This window comes from Marmota marmota, unplaced genomic scaffold (genome assembly GCF_001458135.2).
Source record: "Marmota marmota marmota unplaced genomic scaffold, marMar, whole genome shotgun sequence".
Taxonomy (NCBI): Eukaryota; Metazoa; Chordata; class Mammalia; order Rodentia; family Sciuridae; genus Marmota; species Marmota marmota.
The window spans coordinates 32621087-32646824 of record NW_025999982.1 but is presented as its reverse complement, the minus strand read 5'-3'; the positions used below and the strand labels follow the sequence as shown (position 1 = coordinate 32646824).

General features: G+C 38.3%; 1 protein-coding gene across 1 annotated transcript in view; it reads left to right on the top strand.

Moving 5' to 3' along the window:
* B3gat2 (beta-1,3-glucuronyltransferase 2) overlaps positions 1-25738 on the top strand; it is a 74463-nt gene that overhangs the window by 16864 nt on the left and 31861 nt on the right. Inside the window, exon 2 of the mRNA XM_015487899.2 lies at positions 18078-18222. Coding sequence (XP_015343385.1) covers positions 18078-18222 — 145 coding nt within the window. The remainder of the gene's footprint in view (positions 1-18077; positions 18223-25738) is intronic.

Genomic DNA, 25738 nt, shown 5'->3' with positions numbered 1-25738 from the left:
GGTTCAGTAGCTTGGCTTTCGTGAATTGTGCTGCTATAAACATTGATGTGGCTGCCCCCCATCACTATTGTATGTTGATTTTGTATCTTATAGATACATAGCAAGGAGTGGGAAGGCTGGGTTGTATGATGGTTTCATTCTTAGGGTTTTGAGGAATCTCCATACTGCTTTCCAGAGTGGTTGAACGAATTTGCAGTCCCACCAACAATGTATGAATGTAGCCTTTTCCCCACATCCTCATCAATATTCACTATTATTTTTATTCTTGATTGCCATTCTGACTAGAGGGAGAAATCTCAATGTAGTTTTGATTTACATTTCCCTAATTGTTAGATATGTTGAATATTATTTCATATATTTGTGGACCACTTGTATTTCAAGAAGTGTCCATTTAGTTCTTTTGCTTGTTTATTAATTAGGTTATTTGTTTTGATTTTGGGTGTTTCATTTTTTTTGAGTTCTTATATATTCTGGATATTAATGCCCTGTCTAAGGTACAGGTAGTAAAGATTTTCTCCCATTCTGTAGGCACTCTCTTCGCACACTCAGTAGTTTCCTTTGCTGCACAGAAGCTTTTTAATTTGATGCCATCCCACTTATTGATTTTTGGGTTTATTTCTTGTTCTTTAGGAGTCTTATTAAGGAAGTTGGTCTCTATGCTGACATGTTGGAGTGTTGAGCCTACATTTTGTTCTAGCAGTTGCAGTTTCTAGTCCAATTCCTAGGTCTTTGATCCACTTATATTGACTTTTGTATAGGGTGTGAGACAGAGGTCACATTTCATTCTTCTACATCGTGTGTGTATACCACATTTTCTTTATCCATTCATCTGTTGAAGGGCACCTATTTGTTAAAAAGGCATCTTTTGTCCAACACATGTTTTTGGCATTTTTGTTTAGTATCAGATAACTGTATTTATGTGGGTTTGTCTCCGTGTCTTCTAATCTACTCCACTGGTCCTCGTGTCTGTTTTGGTGCTAGTACCATGCTGTTTTTGTTAGTATTTCTCTGTAGCATAATTTGAGTATTGGTATTGTGATACCCCCAACAGTTCTTTTTGTTCAGTATTATCTAAGCATGATTTTAAATGCCTTGATTCTTATTGATGTTCATCTTCAGGGCTGTCCCCAAATAGGCATTAAAGATTAAACTTCTGAAACATGAAGGAAGGGGACACTTTATTCCAGGCCTGGGACTATAAATTTTACTTGGTGTAGATTTTTCTAGAAAGACGGATGTATTTTCTTTCTTGAACATCTAAGAAAAAAGTTCCTATTAATTTCTTGATAACCAGTCCCAATATCTAAACCAAGGTTAGCATCTCCCTGTCTCTGAGCAGCATGTGAGGAAGGTGATGGTGAAGCTAATGACAGTGATGACAGGGGACACTAATATGGAACTTGTTTGCCTCATTTAGTTTTCAAAACAACCCTGTAAGATGGGACAGTGATTATGTCCCCATTTGTATATATGGAACAAGCATAGAGAGCCTGTCTGCCATGCCCAGGGCCACAGCAAATAGTGGAAGGCTGAGCTTTGAATGTAAGGAGGCAGATTCACAGACTCAACTTTTTACTTTACCTTTTCTATATTGTCTATCTCTAATTCTAATTAATTGATTTTGGTATAATTTGATTTTTTTTCTTTTTTTCATTTTTATTTTTTTGGTATCAGGGACTGAGCCCAGGAACACTAAACCACTGAGCCACATCCCCAGGCCTTTATTTTTTTATTTTGTGACAGGATCTTTCTAAGTTGTTTAGAGCCTTGCTAAGTTGCTGAGGCTGGTTTGAACTTGGTAATCTTCCTACTTCAGTCTCCTGAGTTGCTGGAATTACAGGTGTGCAACATCATGCCCAGTGGGTTTTCTTATTTTTGTTTTTTTATTTCAAGTGTGATTTGAAAATACAAACCTAATTTCTCTTAATTGAAATGTATTGATTTGCTTTATATTCCAGTATATGGTTGTTATTCGTGCATGTTCCATGTATACTTAAAAGAACATTTATTCTATAGTTGTTGGATATGGTATTCCACATATGTCAGTTTGGTTGGGTGCTCTTTAAAATTATTTTGTCCCTGCTGATATTTAGTCTGTGTGCTCTATCAATCGTAAAGGTTCTGACTACAACTGTGAATTCTTCTCTTGCTTCTTTTAGACCTATCTAGCCTTTGTTTCACTTACTTTAAAGCTATGTTGTTTGGAGCACACACATTTAGATTTGATAGTTTTTCTTGACCAATTGATCTTTTGTCATTATGAAATATCCTCCACTATCTCTGGTGACCTTATTGTTTTAAAAGCTATTTTGTCTGACATTAATATAGCCACAAGAGCTTTCACAATAGCTTTGTCTGTTGTATCATTTCCCATAAAACCTTTTGCTTTTTTAAAAAAATTTTTAATGTTGTAGATGGACATAATACCTTTGCTTTATGTATTTATTTTTATGTGGCGCTGAGGATCAAACCCAGTGCCTCACATGTGCTAGGCAAGTACTCTACACTGAGCCACAACCCCAGCCCCAAACCTTTTGCTTTTATCCTATGCTTTTAAAGTGTGACTGTTGTAAATAGTATATAGTTGGTTCTTGTTTATCCATTTTGCTTTTCTGATACTCTTCTTCTTATTAAGGAGGTAATAATCTGTAAACAAACCCTTATTTAAATAATCCCTGCTGTGAGTCTTGTATCAAGTAAACAGCCCCAGAGTTTTGTTGTTGTTAATTGAGCTCTCTGATTTTATATTTTAATTTTTGATGTAGGTAAAGATTGGCATGATAATTTTGTCAAATAACTTTCTACTGAAGATATAAAGAGTCTACTTACTGCTCTAGGAAAAGCTCTATCAAATTTGGAAATTTTTACCTTTCTAAATATTTTCTGGAGTTGTTTAATTACATCTATAATCTTTGAGGGACACTCCCTATTCTTTTACTCACTTGTAATATATCATAACTATATTTTCCACCAGGAGAACCTGAGAACTTCTTTCATTCTCTTAAAGTATAGAGCTTGTCATTCTTCCCAGTTCCTACCTTCTGTCAGCCCCATCCTGTGCAGTTTCCTCCTGTTCTGTTTACTTTCTTTCACCCTTATCTGCAGGCACCTACTTTCATATGCATGCAGTACATTATTTTATTTGTACATGCCCTTGTGATATGCATAGTGTTTCATGTGTAGTATTTTAAGTGCACATAAATAACATCATAGACTTTTTCTATTTTTCCATGCTGTACCATGTTTTTAAGGTCTATTTATATTGCTATGTGTACTGCTAATATGCTGCTTCTAACAGTGGACTTTTTCAAATTAGAACTCTTATAAATGCGCTATTTATTTGGGAAATTAGAATTTGCCACATAGTGCTTCTTTGTATTCAGTACCATGGTTCTCTAGAGCTTTATTAATTGGTGAAAAAAATTAAACTCCAATACTGTTCCCAGAGCCTATTTAACCAAAGCCTACCAGAATGGAAATCTGCCACTTTCTGGAGAATCAGGTAAATGCAAATCTTACATGAAGATGACCCGTCCCTCCAGCTCCTAAACTAATGCCCTGGGAACAATGTCCCTGCTGCTCCTGCCCCTCCACAGCTTAGGTACTTGTCTTTATTAGATGCCTTGGGTTTATTTTCATAAAATCCTGCTACATTTCCCCCAGTACAGCAGTTAAAGGTTTCATGGCCCTGCACCAAACTAACAGCTCAGAATAGCTACATCCCAGGTAGCTATTGTCAGTGAGCTTCACTTTGGGCTGCAGTGTAAAGAATTCTATAAATTGTTGAGACTTCTGGTCCAGCAAAATGGCAAGTGCTACAAATAGGAAGTCTTTGGCCACAAGTTACAAAACCCCAACTAGGATTATCTTAAACAATAAACACATGTATTATCTCACTCTATGGAAAAAAAAAATCAGTGTTAGCTCCTGTGGAAACAGGCAAACTGAATTCTGAGAGGCTTGATGCAATGATTGCTTATTGATTAGTCCCCACAAGTTTGCTTGGGGCTGGCAACTCTCCTGGGCATAGTTGATTCCTCAGATATCCCAGTGCTTCCATCTGGTCACTGCACCATATGTGGCACCTGGCTGGACTAGCAAGGGAAGAGAGGTGGTGGATCACTCAGGTTATTCTAAGGACCAGGCTTGGAATGGCCTTTTGACTTCTGCTCATGTTCCACTACCAGAAATCAGTCTTCAGTCATGTGAGCCCTTTCTAACTACAAAGGATGCTGAGGCACCAAGTCTTCATGTGAGCTTTGAAAGAGGACAAGCTGTGATGAACAGTGAGCCACGTTCTCAACAGGAAATCCAGAGCTGTAGAGCAATTTTAGGGCTGGCTGACCTCATAATTCAGTAGTGTCATCAAGTCCTGGAGTTTGTCCATCTCTCTCTACCCTGCCATCCTCAGAATGTCAGCTTTGTCCTCAGGCTAGCGCTCTCCCTGGTTGAGAAATGGCTATTAGAGTTCCAGCCATCACAGCCAGACCTGGCAATGTGCTGAGGAAGGAAAGGACCATCCTTAGGAATTGAGGGAACCCTTTCCCAGAAGCCATCTGGTGCTCCTCTGGTGAGCAGAGTTGCCAGCACCAGACTAGTCACAGTTTACCCCTGCCACCCGGGGGGGTGGGGGTGGGGCTGGGGTGTGCTTTCTTCAGTCATGTGAAGGAAAACCTTGTTACTACCTGAGTCAAACCAAGCCTCAGCCAATAAGAAAGGAGAGTGGACGTTGACTAAGCAACTAACTGTCTTGCCACAGCCCATCTCTGTCCTCATGAACATCCTTTCATGTCCATAATCAAGGTCATGACTTTCTGTGACTCCTGTACTATCCTCAGTAAGTTTATGCTCAGTGTTGCATGTTTGTTGATGCTCTTGTGGTGCTGTTTTCCATTATATTTGCTTGTGTATAGGAAAGCTATTGATTTTCAGTCACCTCTGTTGATTTTCTTTTATCCGTATGTGTAAATTGCTTTTAATCTTTGTTTTTGGCACAATATTAGATGCTAATTAAATATTGGAAAGAATCCAGAGGTAAAGGGATCTTAAATAGAATATGGAACAGAGTTGAAGAATAAGAGAGCAAAGAATATTATATTTTTTTCTATAAAAAGTGAGTTATCACCGAGGAAGAAGTGGGATTTTGTGCTTTTCTCAAAAGTTGTTTTAGGAGAATGCTGTGAGTGTTTAGGAGGGGAAAGCATGATTAGTAAATAACATTTTCAAAGGGTTTCTGAGTGCTGTAGAGAGCTTTTTTTTTCCCTCTTCTCTCTGAGAAGAATAAGAGATGTTGATTTTCATAGAGAGAAATTAAGGAACAGAAATAAGGCAATTTGAGTTTCCTCACATAATTATAATACTGAACAAACCAGACCCAAGGTCTTGGGTCACTATTCATTGAGGAAAATAGATTGATGGTAGCCAAGGCAACGGTTCTTGAAGTGAACTCTGCCATCTCTTGTGCAGTGATGAAAAGGAGTTGAACAACCCAGTACGTACCCCTTTCCTTGCACATAAACACACACACACACACACACACACACACACACACAAGTGCATACACACAGCACCTCAAGACATATTCTAACACCATATTGATTTATTCTAAGGAAAGTTATTAGTATGCTTTCAAATCAGTGGTGATATAATTTTTTTTTTTTTTTTTTGGAGACACAGATTAGCATCCTCCTATCCACGTTTGCCTTTTACATAAAATGACTAGTGGACTAATGAGACCAGCGCTAAGAGCCTTAGGTCCCCATACCAAGTGAACTATACATATCACATCATTGGACAAACACTACTGTTATATGCTGGACCAGAGAGGTAACTAACATACACTTTGCTTTTGAAGAACCCCGGAAATTTTGAACAGTGGGGGAATGCACAGCAAAGAATCAAATTTTTAAAGTGTAGCAGTTTAGAATATGGGAGTATGTTAGACATGCTAATCCATAGAACTTTTTTGCGAACCTAAGTATAATTTAACTTTATATAAAGTTTTCCTTTTAGATATCCAAATGAAGATGAATACAGTCGCTGGCAATTAATTTGATTCATATTTTCAGTAAACATCCATTTTACTAAAGCATACAGACCCATACATAGATTTCAGAGCTTTGTGAAAAAGACAAGCTTATTTGATCTTTTTTTATTTTTTTTTTTTAAGAAGGAATATATTTTAACCTCTCTCCTGATGACAGGAGAGAGGTTTTGGGGAAGTCAAGGGGCCTCCAAAGCAAGGGACCTTCTTCTCTCATTTTTCTCTAGTATTGTCACAAGCTAGTCTCCTGAACACAACAGTTATGCTCATGTACTGGGTTTCTTTTCTATGCCAGTTGCCAATTTCCTAGAAACCCTGAGCAAAATAGAAATTTAAATAGTCGAGGCTAAGTTTATTCACACACACCCTTCTGCATTGGGCTGTCTAGCTTCCCCAGCAGACATCTGTCTCCTCATAACCACATTAAGACAAAACCTTTTCAGCAATTGCACTGCCTGGACCATATTGTCCTCCTCTTGCTACATCCAGTAAGGCACCATGCGTTGTCAGGCCATTGTACGTGACGCCAAGACTGGTGGCCACTCTGTCAAGGGATAACTGCCAAGTCCCTCATTGTGGAAGCTTATTTTCCTCTTGTCACTAACAAGTAACCCATGGGGTGATGCTTTGAGGCAGTGTGAATATTTGGCTTCCCAGCGATCTTTACCCAAGAACAGCTACTACACGCACACCCTATAGACATAGACTTGTGGATTCCCTCTTCCCCTAGTGGGTTTTAATCCATCGATTTCATTCTTTTTAATACTCGTGTTGTTTATAAATTGGCCAGAAATGTTTCAGACCAGTTTCTGTCTGTATCCATTGACCTTGTTCTTGTTTATCTTAGAGCACTTATTTGCTTTTCTTTTTTTTTTTTTCAATGAGATACTCTAGGCTCATCTTGTAATGACCCTGTGCCAGACATGGAATCAGTCACTTCTCCAAGGAGTCCTGGTTTCTTTCAGTGGAGAATAATATTTACAAGCCAAGTTTGGCTGTTAGATATTGGAATAATTTTTCAAGGTTCTTCATTTATAAGTTCATATAGAAACCTCCCAATTGTTTTTGCTTTTATTTTAAATCAACTTTATTTACCTGAACTAAAAGGTACTCATTTTAAGCATTGAGTTTGCTGCATTTTAGCAAATTTATAAACCCTTGTGACTGTCACCTTAAAACGTTTGCAGCCTTCACTGCTGCAACTTCTGATCTGCTTTCTATCCCAATAGATTAGTTTGCCTTTTCTAGAATTTCATATAAGTTGAATTCTGTAGTCTGTAGGATTTTGTCTGGCTTCCTTGACTCAGCACTGTATTTTTTAGACACATCCTTGCTGTTGGGATATCAATCACTCAGGACTTTTTGTTGAGTAGTGAGCCATTCTATGTGTATGTAACAGTTTCTCTTTGCAAATAGTTGTACATTTGTGCTGTTTCCAGCTTATGGCTATTAGGAATAAAGCTACTGAGAACATTTAGGTACAAGTTTTTATGTGGATGTGTGCTTTTTGTTCCCTTTCTTAACCTAGAAATGAGATTGCTTGGTCATAAGCATATTTTTTTAACTTTGTAGCAAGCTGACAATTATTTTGCAAAGTAAGTTGTAGCTTTTCTTTACTCCCACTAATTAGAGACCTAGTTACTCCACATCTTCATCAACTCTTGGAATTGTTAGTCATTCAAGTGGGTAAGTAATGGTTTCTTACTATGGTTTTAATTTTAATTTCTATGATGACTAATATAGAGCATCTCTTTATGTGATAACTGGTCATTTATATATCTGATGAAGTATATGTTCAAACCTTGTCCATTTTTCAAATTGGGTTGTCTTTTTTTTTTTTTAATTGAGCTACAGAGTTCCATGTATTCTGAATACCAGTCTTTGTGAGATATGTGTGTTGGGATGTGTGGTGATATTTTAGAAAAATAAGGACAACCCCATTTTAGTGTTCTATTTATCCATTGATGGACATTGGCTTTATTTTGTATCTTAGTTATTCTAATAATATTGCAGTGAACATGGGAATTCTCTTAACTATGTTGATTTTATATCTTTGGCTACATAGCCAGTAGTGGGACTGCTGGATCATAATAGTAGTTCTAATTTTTAATTTTTGAGGAATCGCCACAGTTTTCTATAAAGGGGCTAATAATTTGCCTTCCTATCAACTGTTATTAGAGTTCCCTTTTCTTTACATCCATTCCCACCCCACCCCCCAAAATGAAGGTCCGTTAATTCCAGCATCTCCTTACTTTGGCATCTTGTCAAAAACCAGCTAACCATATATAAGAAGTCTAAATTCTTTAATCTCTTTTATTGATCTATATATCCATCTTTACATCTTTACCAATGGTGCCTTGATTATTATATCTATAATAAGCAAAGCCCAGACAGTCCATATCAGGATTCACAAAATCATATGCCTTAAAGTCATAGAATTAAGTAAGTCTGTTGTGTAAGCAGTATAACTTTTATTTGTATTGAAATCTAAGGACTAAAATTTCAATCTGGTTATTTTTCTCATGGTTCCCACCTGGTTTATTTTGGAGGATGTCTTTTTATACACACACCTTGCATATTAAATACAGAGGAGCATTCCTCATTTCCAAAATACCATGACGTCCCCACTTTCTTGAAATGCATGGCCCACTGGTCTCCTACGTTAAAGAGAGGAATCTCTCTATGGCAGCACAAGCTGGAAACAGTAGTGATTGACACAGCCTCAGCAGCAATGCTGTGATGGTGAATGGCAGGGGGTGGTGGCTAACAGGGGGGCCAGCACTTCTGAAAGCGACATAGATACTCCATGCCACTGTTGCTGAATGAAATGTTAGCATGGTTTGCCAGATTTTCAGAGGCTAGGAATCTTTTTTTTCCTTTTGTCAATTTTTTTTTATTTTTTATGATTAATTATACCTGACAGTAGAATGCATTTTGACACATACACATAAATGGAATATAATTTCTCATTTGTCTGGTTGTACATGCTGTAGTTACACAGGTCATGTAATCATATATGAACATGGTGTAATAATGTCTGATTCATTCTATTATCCTTCTTACCTCCATGCTCCCTCTCCTCCCTTCACTCCCCTCTGTCTGGTCCAAATTACTTCTATTCTTCACCCCCACCTTATTGTGAATTAGCATCCGCATATCAGAGAAAACATTTGGTTCTTTGGGATTGGCTTATTTTGCTTAGCATAATATAGAGGCTAGAAATCTTTGGATTTGACTGCATCTCAATTTAAAATGCAAAATTCCTGTGCAGGCCAAACCAAACTTTCCTCCAGGGCCAAATGTAGTTGCATGCTCCAGCTTGCTAACTCTAGTCTGCACAGTAAATAAGAGCACAGAAAGTAATTGAGAAATTGACTCCGGTCTAGAGGATAAGTCGCACTGACAAGGTAAGTAAAGAGTAAAATTGATTACCTTTGGAGCTTTTGAAATGGATCTTTTTAAAATGACAATAATAATGTAAAATAATAATAGTGTAAAATAATAATAATATTATCAACAGACTTTAAGAATAGTTTTAAATTTATAAAAAAATTGAGAAGCTCCTAGAGAGTTTCCGTATCCTTTGTAACCAGTTAGTCCTGTGATCATTAGTATGGCACACGCGTTACACTTGATTAACTAAAGCCTGTTCTTCATTCAGATGTCCTGTTGCCCTTTTCTGTTCCAAGAGCTCATCTAGGATTCCACATTATACTTAGCTTTCTTGTCTTCTTAGAGTCCTCTTGGCTATGACAGTTTCTCAAATTCTCTGTTTTTGATAACCTTGACTGTTTTGAGCAATCCTGGTCAGTTATATTATAGGATGCACCTCTATTAGATTGTGATTATGGCTTTGGGGGACAAGACCAGAGAGACAAAGTGCCATTTCCATAATGCGTCAAGGACATATACTAGCAATGTTAATTTTGGTGGTTAGTTGTTCCATCTTTAGTCATTAGCAGCTGTTTCAATTAATGTGAGTTTGTTTAGGGTTGCTATTTAAAAAAAAAAACAACACTTCTCTACTTAGTGATTTACAAGCTATTCTAGGTTCATTATTCATATTTCCTATCACACTCCTAGAATCAGCTGTTCTTCAAGAATCCTTGACTCCTTTTGTAATAGAATAGTATTAGAAAATACCACAGAGATAGTGTCATTCTCATCCCCTGATATCCAGGGTGCATACTATCAACATGTTTTATCACTGTGATGTTAACCTTGATCATCTAGCAGAGATGGGACCTATCAGGGTTCTTCACTGTAAGGGCACCCCCACACACACACACTCCATAGTCCATACTGCACTGAAGTTCTCGGAAAGAAATTCTTACATGCAGCCCACACCTAAGGATTAGAGAGTTGTGCTCTACTAAGGCAGAGTGGAAGATATCAATATAAATTATTTGGAATTTTATATGGGAGTTTTGTTCCCCATTTATTTATCCATTTGTCTATAATCATTGTGGACTCATGGATATTATTTCATACTTTGGGTTGTAATCAAATAGTACTTTATCTTGTTCTAATTCCTTCAACTTTAGCAAGTGAGAGCTCTGTCAGTTGATTCCTGTGTGCCTTTTGCATGCCCCCATTGCTGGGGAGGTTGAATTTTTGCTTTGTTTTTGAGTACTTCCTTACTTTCTAGTTCTAGAAGTTACCCCAGAGTCATCTTGTACATTTTTGGCCTCTAAATTCAGCTACTTCTTCAAGTAGATCCAGTTCCTTTAATTGGAGGATGGCATTAGACCATCATCTGTATGCTAGGGGCACTCAGTGCTGCTGGAGTGCCATTTTTCTAGGCCCTCTTAACTAACAGAGCAAGGAGTGTGTGTGTGTGTGTGTACACTAACCCACGGAGACACATATATCAGTATGTCTACATGTAACCATCTCTGATTAAACTACGTATAATTCATACTGATGTCTTCAACTGTGTTACCACATGAAACATTCTAGTCTTCTCTTATGAATCTGTTTATTTTTACTCCTACAGTGGGACTAGACCCCCAAAGTCCACCATCTAAAATGGATCTTTTTTGTTAAGAAAAGCAGGAGAAATACTATGAAGTGTTCCTGTGGAGGACCTGTGGCCCTTCAGTCCCTTTCTTCCTAGAAAGGTTTTGGTCTTCCAGAACCCAGTGGTTGATATTCAGACATTGGGCTCAGACCATACTGAGGTCCTCAAGGAAGCCCCAGCAATTCCCCATCAGGTCAGATTTTCTGCAACTTCTCTCACAATACCATTTCCCTTGCAGCCCTTACCAGTATAAAAAACAACTAAGGTTATAATTAGTTGTATCAGTGTTTTGTTTTGATTTTTTTTCTCCCAGAATATTGTCTTTGTGAGGCAAAGACCCTCTCTGCCCTGTTCAGAGCCTAGCAGGTGCCGAGCACCTCTAAGTATGTGAGAACCATTTATTGCAAAAATAAAGGAGGCACAGAAGAAATGTTAGACTCAATTTTCTACCCAATGAGATAGGAGAAGGATTGAGAATATAGCAATAAGGACATTTCTGTTTTCTGGAGTTTTTAGTTCCTCAAAATAACTTGATTATGCACCTCAAAAGTTCATGCTGCAGAAATGGCACTGTATGGAAATCAGAATGCACCAAAAAGAAAAAAGAAAGAAAAAGAAACCAAGACAGCATAAAGTTATGGAAAGGACACCAAAGGAATGAATAGCATTGAGTTGAGATACAACTAAGAAGAAAATGGATCATGAAAGTATTAGAAAGCAGATGCAAGAAAGAAGAGGGGCAGAAGTTTGTGCCAAAGAAAAATATGGGTATGGCACATCATAAAATGTTGTTCTGTGTTAGAAAATACCAGATGTCTATGGACAATGAAATTAGAAGGGTACTTATTTCTAGGTCATCACTCTGTATTCAGATCTTCCTCATATTTACAGTAATGTTTCCTTTGTGTCTTTAATTGATTGGGTCCCATTGGATTTGGTGGGTTTTGTGCATGCATGTGCATGCCTGTATGTGTGTGTGCCCCACTGAAATTGCTAGTTTAAAAAACAGGATACAGAGTGCCACATTCTTTATTGTAATTCTACTCCTTGAGGTTGCCTATAGCATTTTAAATTTCAGAAGATCAAGAACTTGCTTTCTTTCCCTTTGGAGAAAATAAAACATGATTTCAACTAGTACCGTGTCCTCAAGGAAGCTGAAGGCATTTGCTTCACTTTTTCTGTTTTCCTCTGAGGGTGCTCTGATGGTGGCCTGTATGTGATCTTCTGAAGTGTTCCAGTCCCTGGAGCTGGCTGGTAGCCAGCTCCCCCCACCCCCACCACCACCACCACCCTCCTGCAGCTTTAAACACAAGAGCTGGCTATTGGCAAGAGTCACCAGACATAGAATGCATAGTAGCTACCTGCCTCCCTCCTGTCCTAGAGAAGACAATGTGTTAAACAAGTACCACCCATCCTGGAATAGTCTAAAGGGTATTTATCCTAGAGGAGTATGGAGAGAAACCATTTGTCTCTTGTGTGTCCTTGATAATCATTGGGTGTTTGGGAATTACTCTGGTCATGAGAGTGGATGGTTACCATTGCTAATGCAAGCCCTGCCCACTTAATTGGGAGTCGTAGCAGGAAAAGTAAATAACAGAATGTGACTCTGACATTGAATATATATGAAAAGTGCCCCTGGGATTCTGACCTGTTTGTAACATTGGAATGCTTCTAAATTTGTGAATTACTTCCCCTTAATATCAGTTGCAACTAATGTTTTGAATTAGAGCTCAAACCATGCACTTTAAAGTTGTGATGATTGTGTAGCTGCTACATTGTGCTAAGAAAGTAACAAAGCTTTTAAACGCAGGATATTTTAGTTATGGAAGGGTACTCATACTTTTAATAGTAAGTCATTGTAACATTTTCCTCCCTGTCTGCAGAGAAAGGGACTGCCAAGTTATCCTTAAAGAACATAGATTGAGTGAAAAGGACAGAACAAAAGATAGATCCCAAGGGGGACATGAAGAAGTTCTGTAAATAGCTGTGCTATTTTGCTTTGAAATGTCTGGCACTCTATATAGGATAGTGGTCGTGTGCAGAGGGCCATTCCACAGCAAATTTCAGAGCACTTCAGACTGCAGCGGCATCTGGATCTTTTCAAAATTTTCAACTATTTAAATGACATCTTTTTAAAAAATTTAGCATACCTGCATCCTCTTGCCACATCACTTGCTTTTATACAATTATCACCTCACTTTTAACTTCTAACCCTCTGGAAAAAATAAAACTTGGACAAATGTTAGCTCTGAACTGCTCTCAGAAATCTGCAGTGTGCAAACAAAACCCGTGAAGTGTTGCTTCTTTGATTCACCTCATTACTTAGAACCATAGGTCATTCTGTGTTCTGTTGGCAAAATCCTACATGTTTCATGGCTCTGTTTAAATAAAAAGCCTGCCGCGAAACATGCTTAATTTCTATGACCATATTTAATTGTCTTCTTCCTAGCCATTCTATAGAAATAGGTTAATCTCTTTAATGGCAGTTTCTCTTTTCTTGAAAAAAAAAAAACATTTTTTAAACTTCCTTTTCTTATCTGTTTCCCTCTTTGCTTATAAGCATGTCTTTTGTACAGCCCATGCATATACTGGTTGGACCCATATTTAAATTACTACATGGTACTTTCTCACTTGTCAAGACTTATTGGGCACTTGCTGTACGCAGGGCAAAATTTCATGCCTTCTCAAAAGGACATAGAAATCTGAAATGGGGATCTGCTCACTAGTTTTCTACAGATTTGAAAATTTACTGCACTGTGCAAAAAAAGAGTTTAGGAGACAAAACAAATCATAACCTTTAAGGAAATATTCCTCCCAAAAGAGCTCAGTACTATTTTTAGTGCCTTATAGATATAAAGCCATTCTGTTAATTAAAACATGTATTTATTAGATTATACTTGGCTTCTTTGTATGTTTGGTATGTTTGATATGTAAGATAAATTGAAATGTTTTCATTTTCCACAGCATATGAAGGAACAGGAGCCTGAAAATAGAGTGAGTTGAGGACAGGAAATTCTATTTTGGTGAAAATATTAGTATATTTTCTATTTTGTTCCCACCTGTGATAATGACTTAGGATGTAAACACATTAAATATTAATATTGATTCAAGAATTAAATTATCAAAATATTATTAGGGGAAATAAAAGATGTAAATAAAGCGGGAGGAAGATTATGTTTGTGGTAGATCAATGTTATTAAGGTGTCATCCTCACTAAATTGATATACAGATTCAGTGCAATCCCTATCAACATTTTGCTGAAATTGACAAGCTGTAAGATTTATTTGGAAAATAAAAGGACCTAGAAAAGTCAAAACCACTTGCAAAATGAAGGAGAAAGTTGCAGGATTAACACTATCTGATTAGAAGACTTAAAATCTACAATAAATCAAGACAATGTGGTATTGGCATTGTGATCACCAAGTAGACCATGGATCAGAATAGAGCTTCCAATAAATCTACACTCTTATGCACAACTGGTTTTTGGCAAAGATGCAAAAGCAGTTCAGTTGTTCCAAGACAATTAAATATATTTGGAATAAAGTAAATACAACAAAAATAAAGGTATTTTTTCCACACCTTTTAATCAGCCATTCATACCATATTCAAAAATTAACTGAAAAATGGATCATAAACTATAAAGAAGAGAAAGCCCTGTGACCTTGGATTGGGCTAAGCTATTTTGGATACAACACCGAAAGCATGATCCATAAAGAAAAAAATTGAGAAATTGGATTTGATTAATATGAAAAACTTCTGTTCTTTATAAAACAATTATAAGAATTAAACATGAGCCACAGACTGAGAGAAAACTATAAATTCTTGCCCATGTTTCACGCAGGCAATGGAAATGGGGCTCCCCTCAGTGGAATAGGCTGGCTGCAGAATAGAAGCTAAGAAAAATAGAATGATGAAAAAACCACAGGACACAGAAAATATTTTCAGAAAACAGAGGCAGGACAAGCTAGAAGATCATAGGAACTGAGCTTCTATATTAAAAACCAAAATGGAGCCCATGCTTGCTTTATTTATATCGGGGGACATCAAAGGTCTTCCATAGAATGTTCTTCACCAGAAAGGGTTATAGGTGGGCTGTCCAGTTCCCAGTGGGTTATGCCCATCTCCGAAGCAACCAGGAGATATCTTCCTAGCAGAGGAAGATAAAGGTCATGTGCCTTGAGCAATCTATTGTGCGGGAGAGCCAGGTTAAACCTAAAAACTCCCTGGCTTCTTGCCTAGAGAAGATCCTCATGGGTTTTTCACGGATGGCTCCCCGCAATAAATCATATTTCTAGTAAAAGATTTGTATATAGAACATATAAACAACACTGAAAGCTCAATAGTAAGAAAACAACCAATATTTAAAATGGGGGAAAATTCAAACAGACTTTTCACCAAAGAGATACAGGTGGCAATAAGTACAATAAGATATTAAACATCATTAATCATCAGAAAAATGCAAATTAAAACCACAGTTGATAATACTGATACCTATTAGAATTGCTAAAATTGAAGAATTGCCATACCAACTGTTGATGAGGATGTGGAGGAAGTGGAGCTCTCATACACTGCTGATGGGAATGTGAAATGACACACATACTTTGGAAAATGAACTAGCAGTTTGTATAAAGTTAAATATGTGGTGCAGTCCTTCCACTCCTAGGTATTAATATTTAAAAATGAAACCCACACAGACTTGTATACAGATATCCATAGCAGATTGATCTCTAAACATACAAAAACTCAAAACAACCTACATGTCCGTAAGCAGGTGGAACAAGCTGCTAACCTTCCAATGGAGTACTGTTCTACAACACAAAGGAATGAACTATTGATACACATTGCAAATGGATGAATCTTCATATTAATGATGCTGAGTGAAAGGAGCCACACTTACACACACACACACACACACACACACGCATCACATGCTATATAATTACATTCATATAAAATTCTGGAAAATCCAAACACATTGTAGCAAAACGGAAATCAGTGGTTTCCTGGGATGGGGCAGGTGGGAAAGGACTGGAAGGATGGATTTAAAAAGGTCACACAGAAAGACTTCTGTGGGTACAGGATTTGTTAATTATCTTCACAGTGGTAATGGTTACAAGGTACGTATATATGTCAAAGTGTGCCAAACTTTACATTTAAAATGTTCATTTTGTTCTGTATCCATATTTCCGAGGTCCCCAAGGTTATCCACTTGTTTGGAGATTTACTAGGACTCCCAGCACTCGGTGAATAATTGTACTCATGGCTAACATTTACTGTAAGCAACACAGTAAGAATACAAAGTGGATTAGGAAGAATAAAGACATGGGGCAGAATCTGTAGGAAGCTGTGTACTGGCTTCCTCTGTTCTCCCCTCCCTTGAGCGAGAAGGCAGAGCACACATTCCCTCCGGCAGCAGAAACCTAGCTACAGATGTGCAGTGTGTATGCCCAGGGAAACCAGTTGAAAACTTCAGAGTTCATGGGTTTTACTGAGAGCTGGTCATGTAGCTACCCCTTGCCTACCAAAAATTTTGATTTTAAAAAATAAGTGGGTGTTTAATACCCCAAATAGGCAAAATAGCCTTAGCAGTGTAGGACATGTTTCACAGGCAAGTTCCCCAGCTAAGGGCCAGCCTTGCAAATGGTCCTTTTAAAAAATGACAGTCTTGGACCTGTACACTTTTTTTTTTTTCAGTCTGTACCTCAGTAAAGCTTTTTTTTTTTCTAATTATAAAATTTAGAATTTGTACAAGACAGTTGTGATTAATTTATTGAAAAAGTGATAGAAATATAAAAATAATAGTTTCAGATTTGAGGGAGACCAGTGCAATGAGACGCTTCCTTACCTGGAACACTTCAGGCCCTTAAAGTCTCCTACTGGAATAAGGTAGGACATTAAGCTTAAGTGAAATTGGGGGTGCTTAGCTAGTGGGAGCTTCTAATTACTTTCTAATAACAGGACTTCTGTTCCAATTGTGTTTGAAAATCTTTCCCAGCATATCACTGTTCTTCATTTCATTAAAAATTTGATAATCGGTATTTTAACCCTGGGTTACCCAATCGTGGTGACCCAGTTCAATTTTATAGCAAATAAAAGATAAAGCACTGGTGTCAAAATTATAATTACCTCAACAGCAGGAGTTGTTTTTTGATGGCCATGGCTCCAGCATGGGATGCATCTGCCCAAGGAAGTGTGCTAATTTGCATTCCAGTGCTGTGTGGGCTAGCAGAAGATGGCAATAGAGATGGTTTTCCTTGGAAATGCTGCCTGAAATTGACAAGCTTTCTTACGAACATTTCCCCTTAAAGAAGTACAGCAAATAATTTTCAGATGAGGGTGTGTTAACTGGTATTCCACCATGCATAACCATGTGGCAGGAAGAGTACCAAATACTTCAACACCTGTGTGAGGCATTTATGTTCTCTACTTTGGCCTGACTGCCTTGAAAGGCAGGTAATTTTTTTTTAAGGGTGTGTGTTTCTTTTTGTCACTGTGTAGGATGCCTACTATCCTGGGTCTGGATCCCATTATTAATGTCCCAGCCAAGATGTCTGTGTATATACAGCTGTAAATTAAAAGAAAGGACATTCCCATGGCTCCTCTGAGTGCAAGTTTTGCTCTTACTGAGTCATGAAGTTCCCTGAAGGGGAAGTAAACCTTCTCCCTTCAGAAGATACAAAGTATTATTTGAAAGATTCAACTTTGAAACAAATGGAAAATATTCAATAGCCTCAACTTAGCTCAAATAAGTGATTCAGGTATTGACACCTGCTTTCTATTAAGGCTTGAGCTTTAAACCAGCTGCATTTATACTAGTAGATGCTGAGGGTACTTAGTGGCCAAACCATAATGAATTGGGCTAGCAATGTACCCACGGAAGGCTTCTGTTTAGAAATCTTCATCTTTTGAATCTGTACCACCAACCCCTCCTATTCCTTCTGTGTGGGTCATGTTCCTTTCCTTGCTTCTTTTCCCTAACAAAACTTAAAACACATCTCTTTCCCCCTTTTGTAGATGCGAACCACACGTAAGGTTTCTGTCTGGCCAGTGGGCCTGGTTGGTGGTCGACGCTATGAACGTCCATTGGTGGAAAATGGAAAAGTCGTTGGTTGGTACACCGGCTGGAGAGCAGACAGGCCTTTTGCCATCGACATGGCAGGTGAGGAGTGTGATGGTGACATTTGTTCCTGCCTGATTGCCCTTAGGATGCTTCCATTTACAACAGGCTCCATGAAAAGGAGGCTTTAAAAGCCCAATTTGGATAAAATCCTAGATCATAACATATTCAGCAGGTAAAATATTTAAACATTCAAGATAGGCTTTTTGGTTAGTCCATGTGGAAATTGATTTTAAAAGTGATCAGAAAATGCTTATTCCTTTCCATTTTGCCACCTCTCTGACCCTTTATCTAACAAACATTTACAAGCCAGGTACTGGGTTGAGCATTGGGGTTTGGCAGTGAGAATCAGACCTGGCCCCTGTAAGCTGGAACCTTTTGGTGCCTCTCTCAAGAAGACTGATTCATATATTAAACACATACCAATTTTATTGATACCTTTAGTAATAACTTAAAATTGACAAGTCATTTTAATGCTTATTGATAAATTTGATGCCTTATTGATACATTCATTAAGTAGCTAAAATATAAAATGGATTACTAGTTTTTTAAGCATTTCTTAGCTTCGAGTATAACTTTTTTTTTTAAAGAGAGAGAGAATTTTTTAATATTTATTTTTTAGTTTTCAGGGGACACAACATCTTTATTTTATTTTTATGTGGTGCTGAGGATTGAACCCAGCACCTCACGCATGCCAGGTGAACGCACTACCACTTGAGCCACATCCCCATCCCTTGAGTATAACTTTTATATTTTCATCCCAACCAACCAACTGAATTGAATCAGACCTTTAGTAGACCACAAGTTTTAAAATGCTATTTTATCAAAAAGTGACTCATTTTCTAGAGGTTATATAAAATGATGCCTGTGATTATTGTGGAAGGTTGTAGTTTGGAATATGAGGCTGAGAGCTGGGGAAAAAATCTGACATCCGTAACCTGGAAGATGAAGGCAGAAAGTCTTCAAAAATTGATCTCATCCATCACAGGGCTGCCTGTGTGTCAGCCTGTGCTTGCCCAAAACTTTGTGTATATTTCCCAACCACAGTCAAAATCTCTGTGCTCAGAATTTTGATGGATAAAGGCTGTGCTGTGAACTGGATTCACCACTTTTATTCTGATGATACTATAAATGGAAGGGAGCAAGAGTTGAAGAATGCGAGGAGTAAGTTGGGGGCCAAGCTCTCGTGAATGGCTGGGTGGTGGATCTGCCACACTGCATCATGAGAGGACGAAATAGGATGTCTTTACTTGGCATTTAACAGACATTTCCAGAGCACCTGTTTTTGGGGGAGTGTATATTGTGGTCTTTGATCCCCAGGGCAGTCTACATCTCTTGCTCTTACCTGGTCACCCTCTGCCATGTCCTTCATGCCCTGACCTCTCCATCCCTCTCACAACCAAAGCCATACCCTTGGTTTTCATATAGCCCCACAGCTAGGCTGGCTTCTCAGCCAAAACATTTACTTGGAGGCAGATGGAGCAGCCCATGAGTCATATTTGGAAGGTCTGATGACTCTCGAAAGAGGCCTTTCCAGTCTAGTCTATGGTTCTTAAAATATAAGGCTGATCATAATGTATCTTTTGAAAATTGAGTCTCTGGCTTGACTGCAGATAGCCTTGAGAAGAAAATTTAGAGAACATTAGAGTAAGTCTTTCTACTTCCCTGGGATTTAGTGTCCTGTGTGAAATAAGGAAATGGCATGAAATGACCACCAAGGTCTGCTAATAGATCCTTCCTCTTGCTAGTTTCCCACCTTGGGAAGAGCAAAGACAATCCAATATAAAGGAGCCAGTGGACAGATCTTTGGTCCTAATATTTCCCAAAGCCGCCACAATCGCTCTCCTCCCCCCCCCTCCTCCTCCTCCTCCTCTTCCTCCTCCTCTTTCTATTTTTATTGTAATCATTAACACATATTACTTTGCTGTTTGAGATGGGATCTTACTACGTTTCCTGGCTGGTCTTGAACTTGTGGGCTCAAGTGATCCTTTCACCCTCAGCCTCCTGAGTATCTGGGATTACAGATATGCACTACCACACTCAGCTTGCACATATTAATTTTGCAAATTAGTGGAATTCGTCGTGATATTTTCACCCATGCATGCATTGTGTATTGATTATGTCCAGTCACTTGTATTCTATGCTTAACTCCCTCCCTGCTCCCTTCTTTCCCCCTTGCACTATCCCTAATAATCCCTCTTCTACATTCAGGTCATCTTTTCTTCATTTCTTTTTAATTTTCACGTATGAAATGTATGATACTTGTCTTTATGTGTCTGGCTTATTTTGCTTAACATGATGTCCTCTAGTTCCATACATTTTCCTGCAAATGACAGGATTTCATTCTTCTTTACGAATAATACTCTATTGTGTATATATACCATATTTTCTTTATCCATTCCACTATTGATAGAGACCTCAGTTGATTCCATATCTTAGCTATTGTGAATAGTGCCCCCAAAACATGGGTATGTATGTAGGTATCTCTTTTATATGCTGACTTCATTTCCTTTGAATATGTAATCAGGGTTGGGATAGCTGAATCATATGGTAGATGTATTTTTAGTTTTTAAGGAATTTTGATACTGTTTTCTGTAGTGGTTGAACTAATTTACATTCCCACCAACAGTGTCTAAGTGTTTCTTTTTTCAACATCCTCACCAACATTTGTTATTTTTATGTTAGTTTGCTGTTCTAACTGTGGTGAGATGGTATCTTGTGGTTTTTATTTGCATTTCTTTGATAGCTAAAGATATTTTTTCACATATTTATTGGTCCTTTATAGTTTCTCTTTTGAGAAGTATTTGTTCAGATCATTTGGCCATTTTTAATTGGATTACTTGTTTTTTGTTGTTGTAAAGTGTGAATTATTTATGTATTGTGGATATTAACCCTCTGTCAGATGAATAGCTAGCAAACATTTTCTCCCATTCTGTAGGTACACTCTTCTCTCTATTGTTTCCTTTGCTGTGCAGAGGCTTTTTAGTTTTATGTAATCCCATTTGTCAACTTTTGCTTTTGCTTCCTATCAGTCTTATTCAGGAACTCATTGCCTGTACCAATATCTTGAAGTGTTTCTCTTATATTTCCTCTGGTAGTTCCAGAGTTTCATGTCTTGCATTAAAGTCTTTGGCCCACATTGAGTTGATTTTTTGTGCAGGGTGAGGGATGGGGTCAAGTTTCTGTCTTGTATATGTGGGAAGTTTTCCTAGTACTATTTGTTAAAGAGGTTTGTTATCCATTGTATGTTTTGACACCTTGGTCAGCTGAAGTTGTGTGGATTTATTTATGGGCTCTCTATTCTGTTCCATTGGTCTATGGGTCTATTTTTACTCCAATACCATCATGGTTTTATGACTGTGGGTTTATAATATGTCCTAAAATCAGATATTGTGATGCCTCTAGCTTTGCACTTTTTGCTCAAGTTTGCTTTAGCTTTTCAAGGTCTTTTGCATTTCAATATGAATTTTAGGATTTTTCCCCTAGTTTTATGAAGAACATTACCAGTGTTTTGTTGGAGTACACTAAATCTGTAGATTGCTTTGGGTACTATGGACATTTAATCAGTATTCTTCTAAACCATGAACTTATGAGGTCTTTCCATCTTTCAGTGTCCTCCTTAATTTATTTCTTTAGCATATCATAATTTTCATTTTTTTTTTTTTACTATTTAAATTAAGTTTATCCCTGCCTATAGGGTGTTTTGTTGTTTTATTTCTGTGACTATTGTGAATGAGATTTCTTCATAATTTTGTAGCAAATTTATTATTGGTGTATAGAAAAGCTATTTATTTTGTATGCTCATTTTATATCCCATTACTTAACTGAATTCCTTTACCAGTCCTAATAGTCTTTTGGTGGGTCTTTAAGTTTTCCTATGTATAGAGTCATATCATCTGCAAAGATAATTCAACTTCTTACCTGTTTGTGTGCCTTTTATTTCCTAATTGCTTTAGCTAAAATTTCTAGCAATATATTGAATAAGTGTAGTAAGATTGGACACCCTTATTTTGTTCTTGATCTTAGAGGAAATGCTTTTACTTTTTTCTCATTCAGTATGATGTTGACTATGGGTTATACAACCTTTATTATGTCGAGGTATAGTCCTTCTTTAATACCTAAATTACTCAGGGCTTTTATTATGAAGGGATATTGAATTTTATCCAATGTCTTTTTTTTCTCCATCTACAATATGACATTTATTCTCTGTGTATCTCATATATTTATTGATTTGTATGTGTCAAACCATCCTTGCATCCCTGGAATGAAACCAATTTGATAATGGCCTATCTTGTTGATGTGCTATTGAATTCTATTTGCTAATATTTTATCTAGGATCTTTTTAATATATTTTTTATTTTTTTAGTCATAGATGAATACAGTATCTTTATTTTATTTATTTTCATGTGGTACTGAGGATTGAGGCCAGTACCTGACATGTGCAAGGCAAATATTCCACCACTGAGCCACAAGCCCAGCCCCTTATTGAGGATCTTTGCAATTGTGTTCATCAGGGATATTGGTCTATAGTTTTATTTTTATTGTGTCCTTCTGAGGTTTTGTAACAGGCTAATGTTGGCCATAACCACTGTTTTTTGTTTGTTTTGTTTGTTTGGTACTGGGAATTGAACACAGGGATGCTTTACCACTGAACTACACCCCCAGCCCTTTTTATTTTTTATTTTGAGACAGGGTCTTGCTAAGTTGCTAAGGTTGGTCTGAACTTACAATCCTCCTGCCTCAGCCTCCTTAGTCACTAGGATTGAAGGCATGTGCCACTGTGCCTGGCCCAAGCCTTGTTTTAACACAAACCCCAACACAGTTTTCCTTACACATGGAATATTGGCCCTAGGAGCAGAGTGCAGTTGGGCTTGGTAGTTGATGGGTGGATACACTACTCTGCCAACTCAGTGAGACCCTGGGATTTTCTACTAGTAGACTCTAGAACAGCTCAGGTATCTGACAGCTGGCTAAAAGTGAAGCAGTCCATACAAAAATTTTAGTTCCACTTTGAGGGCAGGGAATTACTTTCAAGTGATAGACTCATTTTGACCACTTCTAAGAAAATATCAGAAAGAACCATTGCTTGAAAGAACTAAACTTGAGGTGATTTTCAGCCTAGTCCAAAGGTATAGATTTTTTAAAATTTTGGAACTTAATGACGAGATACTCATTTTGGATTCTCCATGTTATTAACTCTAGGAGGCAGCAGGCAGGGCACTGTGCTCCATGAATGACTGTAGATACTGTTCCCTGTCAAGTTCCTGGCACACAGTAGGCACTCCATTCCAGTAAAACCAGCTGGGTGTACTGCAATTCTGGCACAAACCACCTGGAGTTAGTAGAAACTCCACAAGTTAGAGGACACAGATGCCGGCCACACTTGAGGGATGCCCAGGCCACCAGCATTTCTGAACAACTGATTATAAAGTTGATGCTTCCCATAGTTCCCTCAAGTTTGATAATTTGATAGAAAGACTTGCCAGACTCAGAAAGGCGCTGCACTTACCATTATAGTGGTATTGTAAAGGACCCAAATTAGAACTAGCCAGATCAAGAGGGCTAGTGGGGAGAGGGTAAGAGCACACCTTTCCTCTTAGAATTACCCTCCCAGCACACACAAATGTGTTTGCAAACCAGGAAACTCCAATTGACTTCCCTGTCCAGAGTTTTTATTGAAGCTTCATTTTGTGTAATAATCAATTAAGTCATTGACTTTATGATTGAACTCAGTCTCCAGGTTTTCTCAGAGGTTTCCTAGTCCAAAGTCCCAATCTTCTTGAAGCCAGGGGTGCTTAACCACTGAGCCACATCCCCAGCTCTTTTATTTTTTATTTTGAGACTTGTGTAGGGCCTCACTCAGTCGCTGAGGCTGGCTTTGTACTTGCAATCCTATTTCAGCCTCCTGAGCTGCTGGGATTCCAGGCTTACTCCACTGCACCTGGCCCAAAGTCCCAGACCTTTTTTGGGGGGTGCGGGCAGGTACCAAGGATTGACCTCAGGGGCACTCAACTACTGAGCCACATCCCCAGCTCTATTTTGTGTTTTATTTAGAGACAGGGTCTCACTGAGTTGCTTAGTGCCTCACCATTGCTGAGGCTGGCTTTGAACTCATGATCCTCCTGTCTCAACCTCCTGAGCTGCTGGTATTACAGACCTGGCCCAAAATCTGGACCTTCTAATTCCATGTTTGTTCTTTCTGGGGACCAGCTGCCAACCTAAAGCTACTTAGGGGCCCACCCTGAGTTACCTCCTTAACATAACAAAAGTGTTCCTGTTATTGAGGACATTTCAAGGGCTTTTAAAGTTGCTTGCCAGGAATTCTACCCAAAGATCAGTTAGTTAGTTTATTTATTTGTTTGTTTGTTTTGTTATAACATAGGCTCAGCAAAGGTTAACTTCCACATCTGCATCTCTGTTGTACTGTTTTCATCCACAAAAGCAAAGGGACATTATATGATGTCACCAGATCACTTTCAGTTCTGTGGATTATTATTTTTGTGTGTGTGACTGGTAAAAATGAGATGTGATCAAAAAGTGATAAAACTATTTCTCCTGTGTGGTTTCTGAGGAGGAAGAGATATCTAGAAGGCCTCTTAGCTCTCTGTCCTGGTGTAAGGGTCCCGCGAAACGTCGGAGAAAGAGACCACCAAGTGACCACTCATGCAATTGGCAGAAGGGGATTTATTGAACCAGCATGCTGGGGCTCCGTGCCCACTCAAGAAGGGAAAGCAGCCAGAGCCCCGAGCAGGGGCTGAGCACTGCTTAAGTACACTTTTTGGGGAGGGCGGAGGGCTTTGTATACATCAGAACAAATCATCATGAGGCGCGGGAAAATTGAACAACAACTCCTAAACATGATTAGTTCATTCATTGGCGGGAACAGGTCATGCTGGAGTGATAGGTCATTCCTAAGGAGGGGGTTACATTTAAACTGATTGGTCCAGGCCCTGCAATGCCTACGTGCGACCACACAGAGCCCTTATTAAACAACCAAATAGTCAGGGGAAATATTTACTGGGCAGTTCCAAGCATTGTCTTAACAGCTACAGAAATTTCAGGTTTTGCAGGTAGCATAGAAACCTAACAATACCTAATCCTTTACATTTTAACTCAGACCTTGCAGCTTAGAAACTTTATAACGCCTGGTCTTTTACCCTTTAACTTTTACGCTTTAACTTCAATTTCTTTTACCCTTACACTGGAGTCCGTGGACATGTGTTGTTATGCTCGAATTCGGGACCCCCAAAGACCACCAGAGACCCAAGATCGATGTAAGCAGCAAAGAGGTGTTTATTGCGAGCTAGCTCGGTCCTCCATGCACACACACAGCAACTGGTGACACTGAGAGGCCCCGAGCCCAGGGTTTGCAGCATTTTTATACATTCTTTGGAGAGGGCAGGGACTTCACATACATCATAGCCTCTTTTAGCAAATCATCACACACCGCGGGAAAATCAAATAACAACTATAAAACATGATTAGCACATTCACTGGCGGGAACAAGTTGGGTAGGGTGATTGGTCAGTACAAAGGGGTATCGTTTGAACCGATGGTT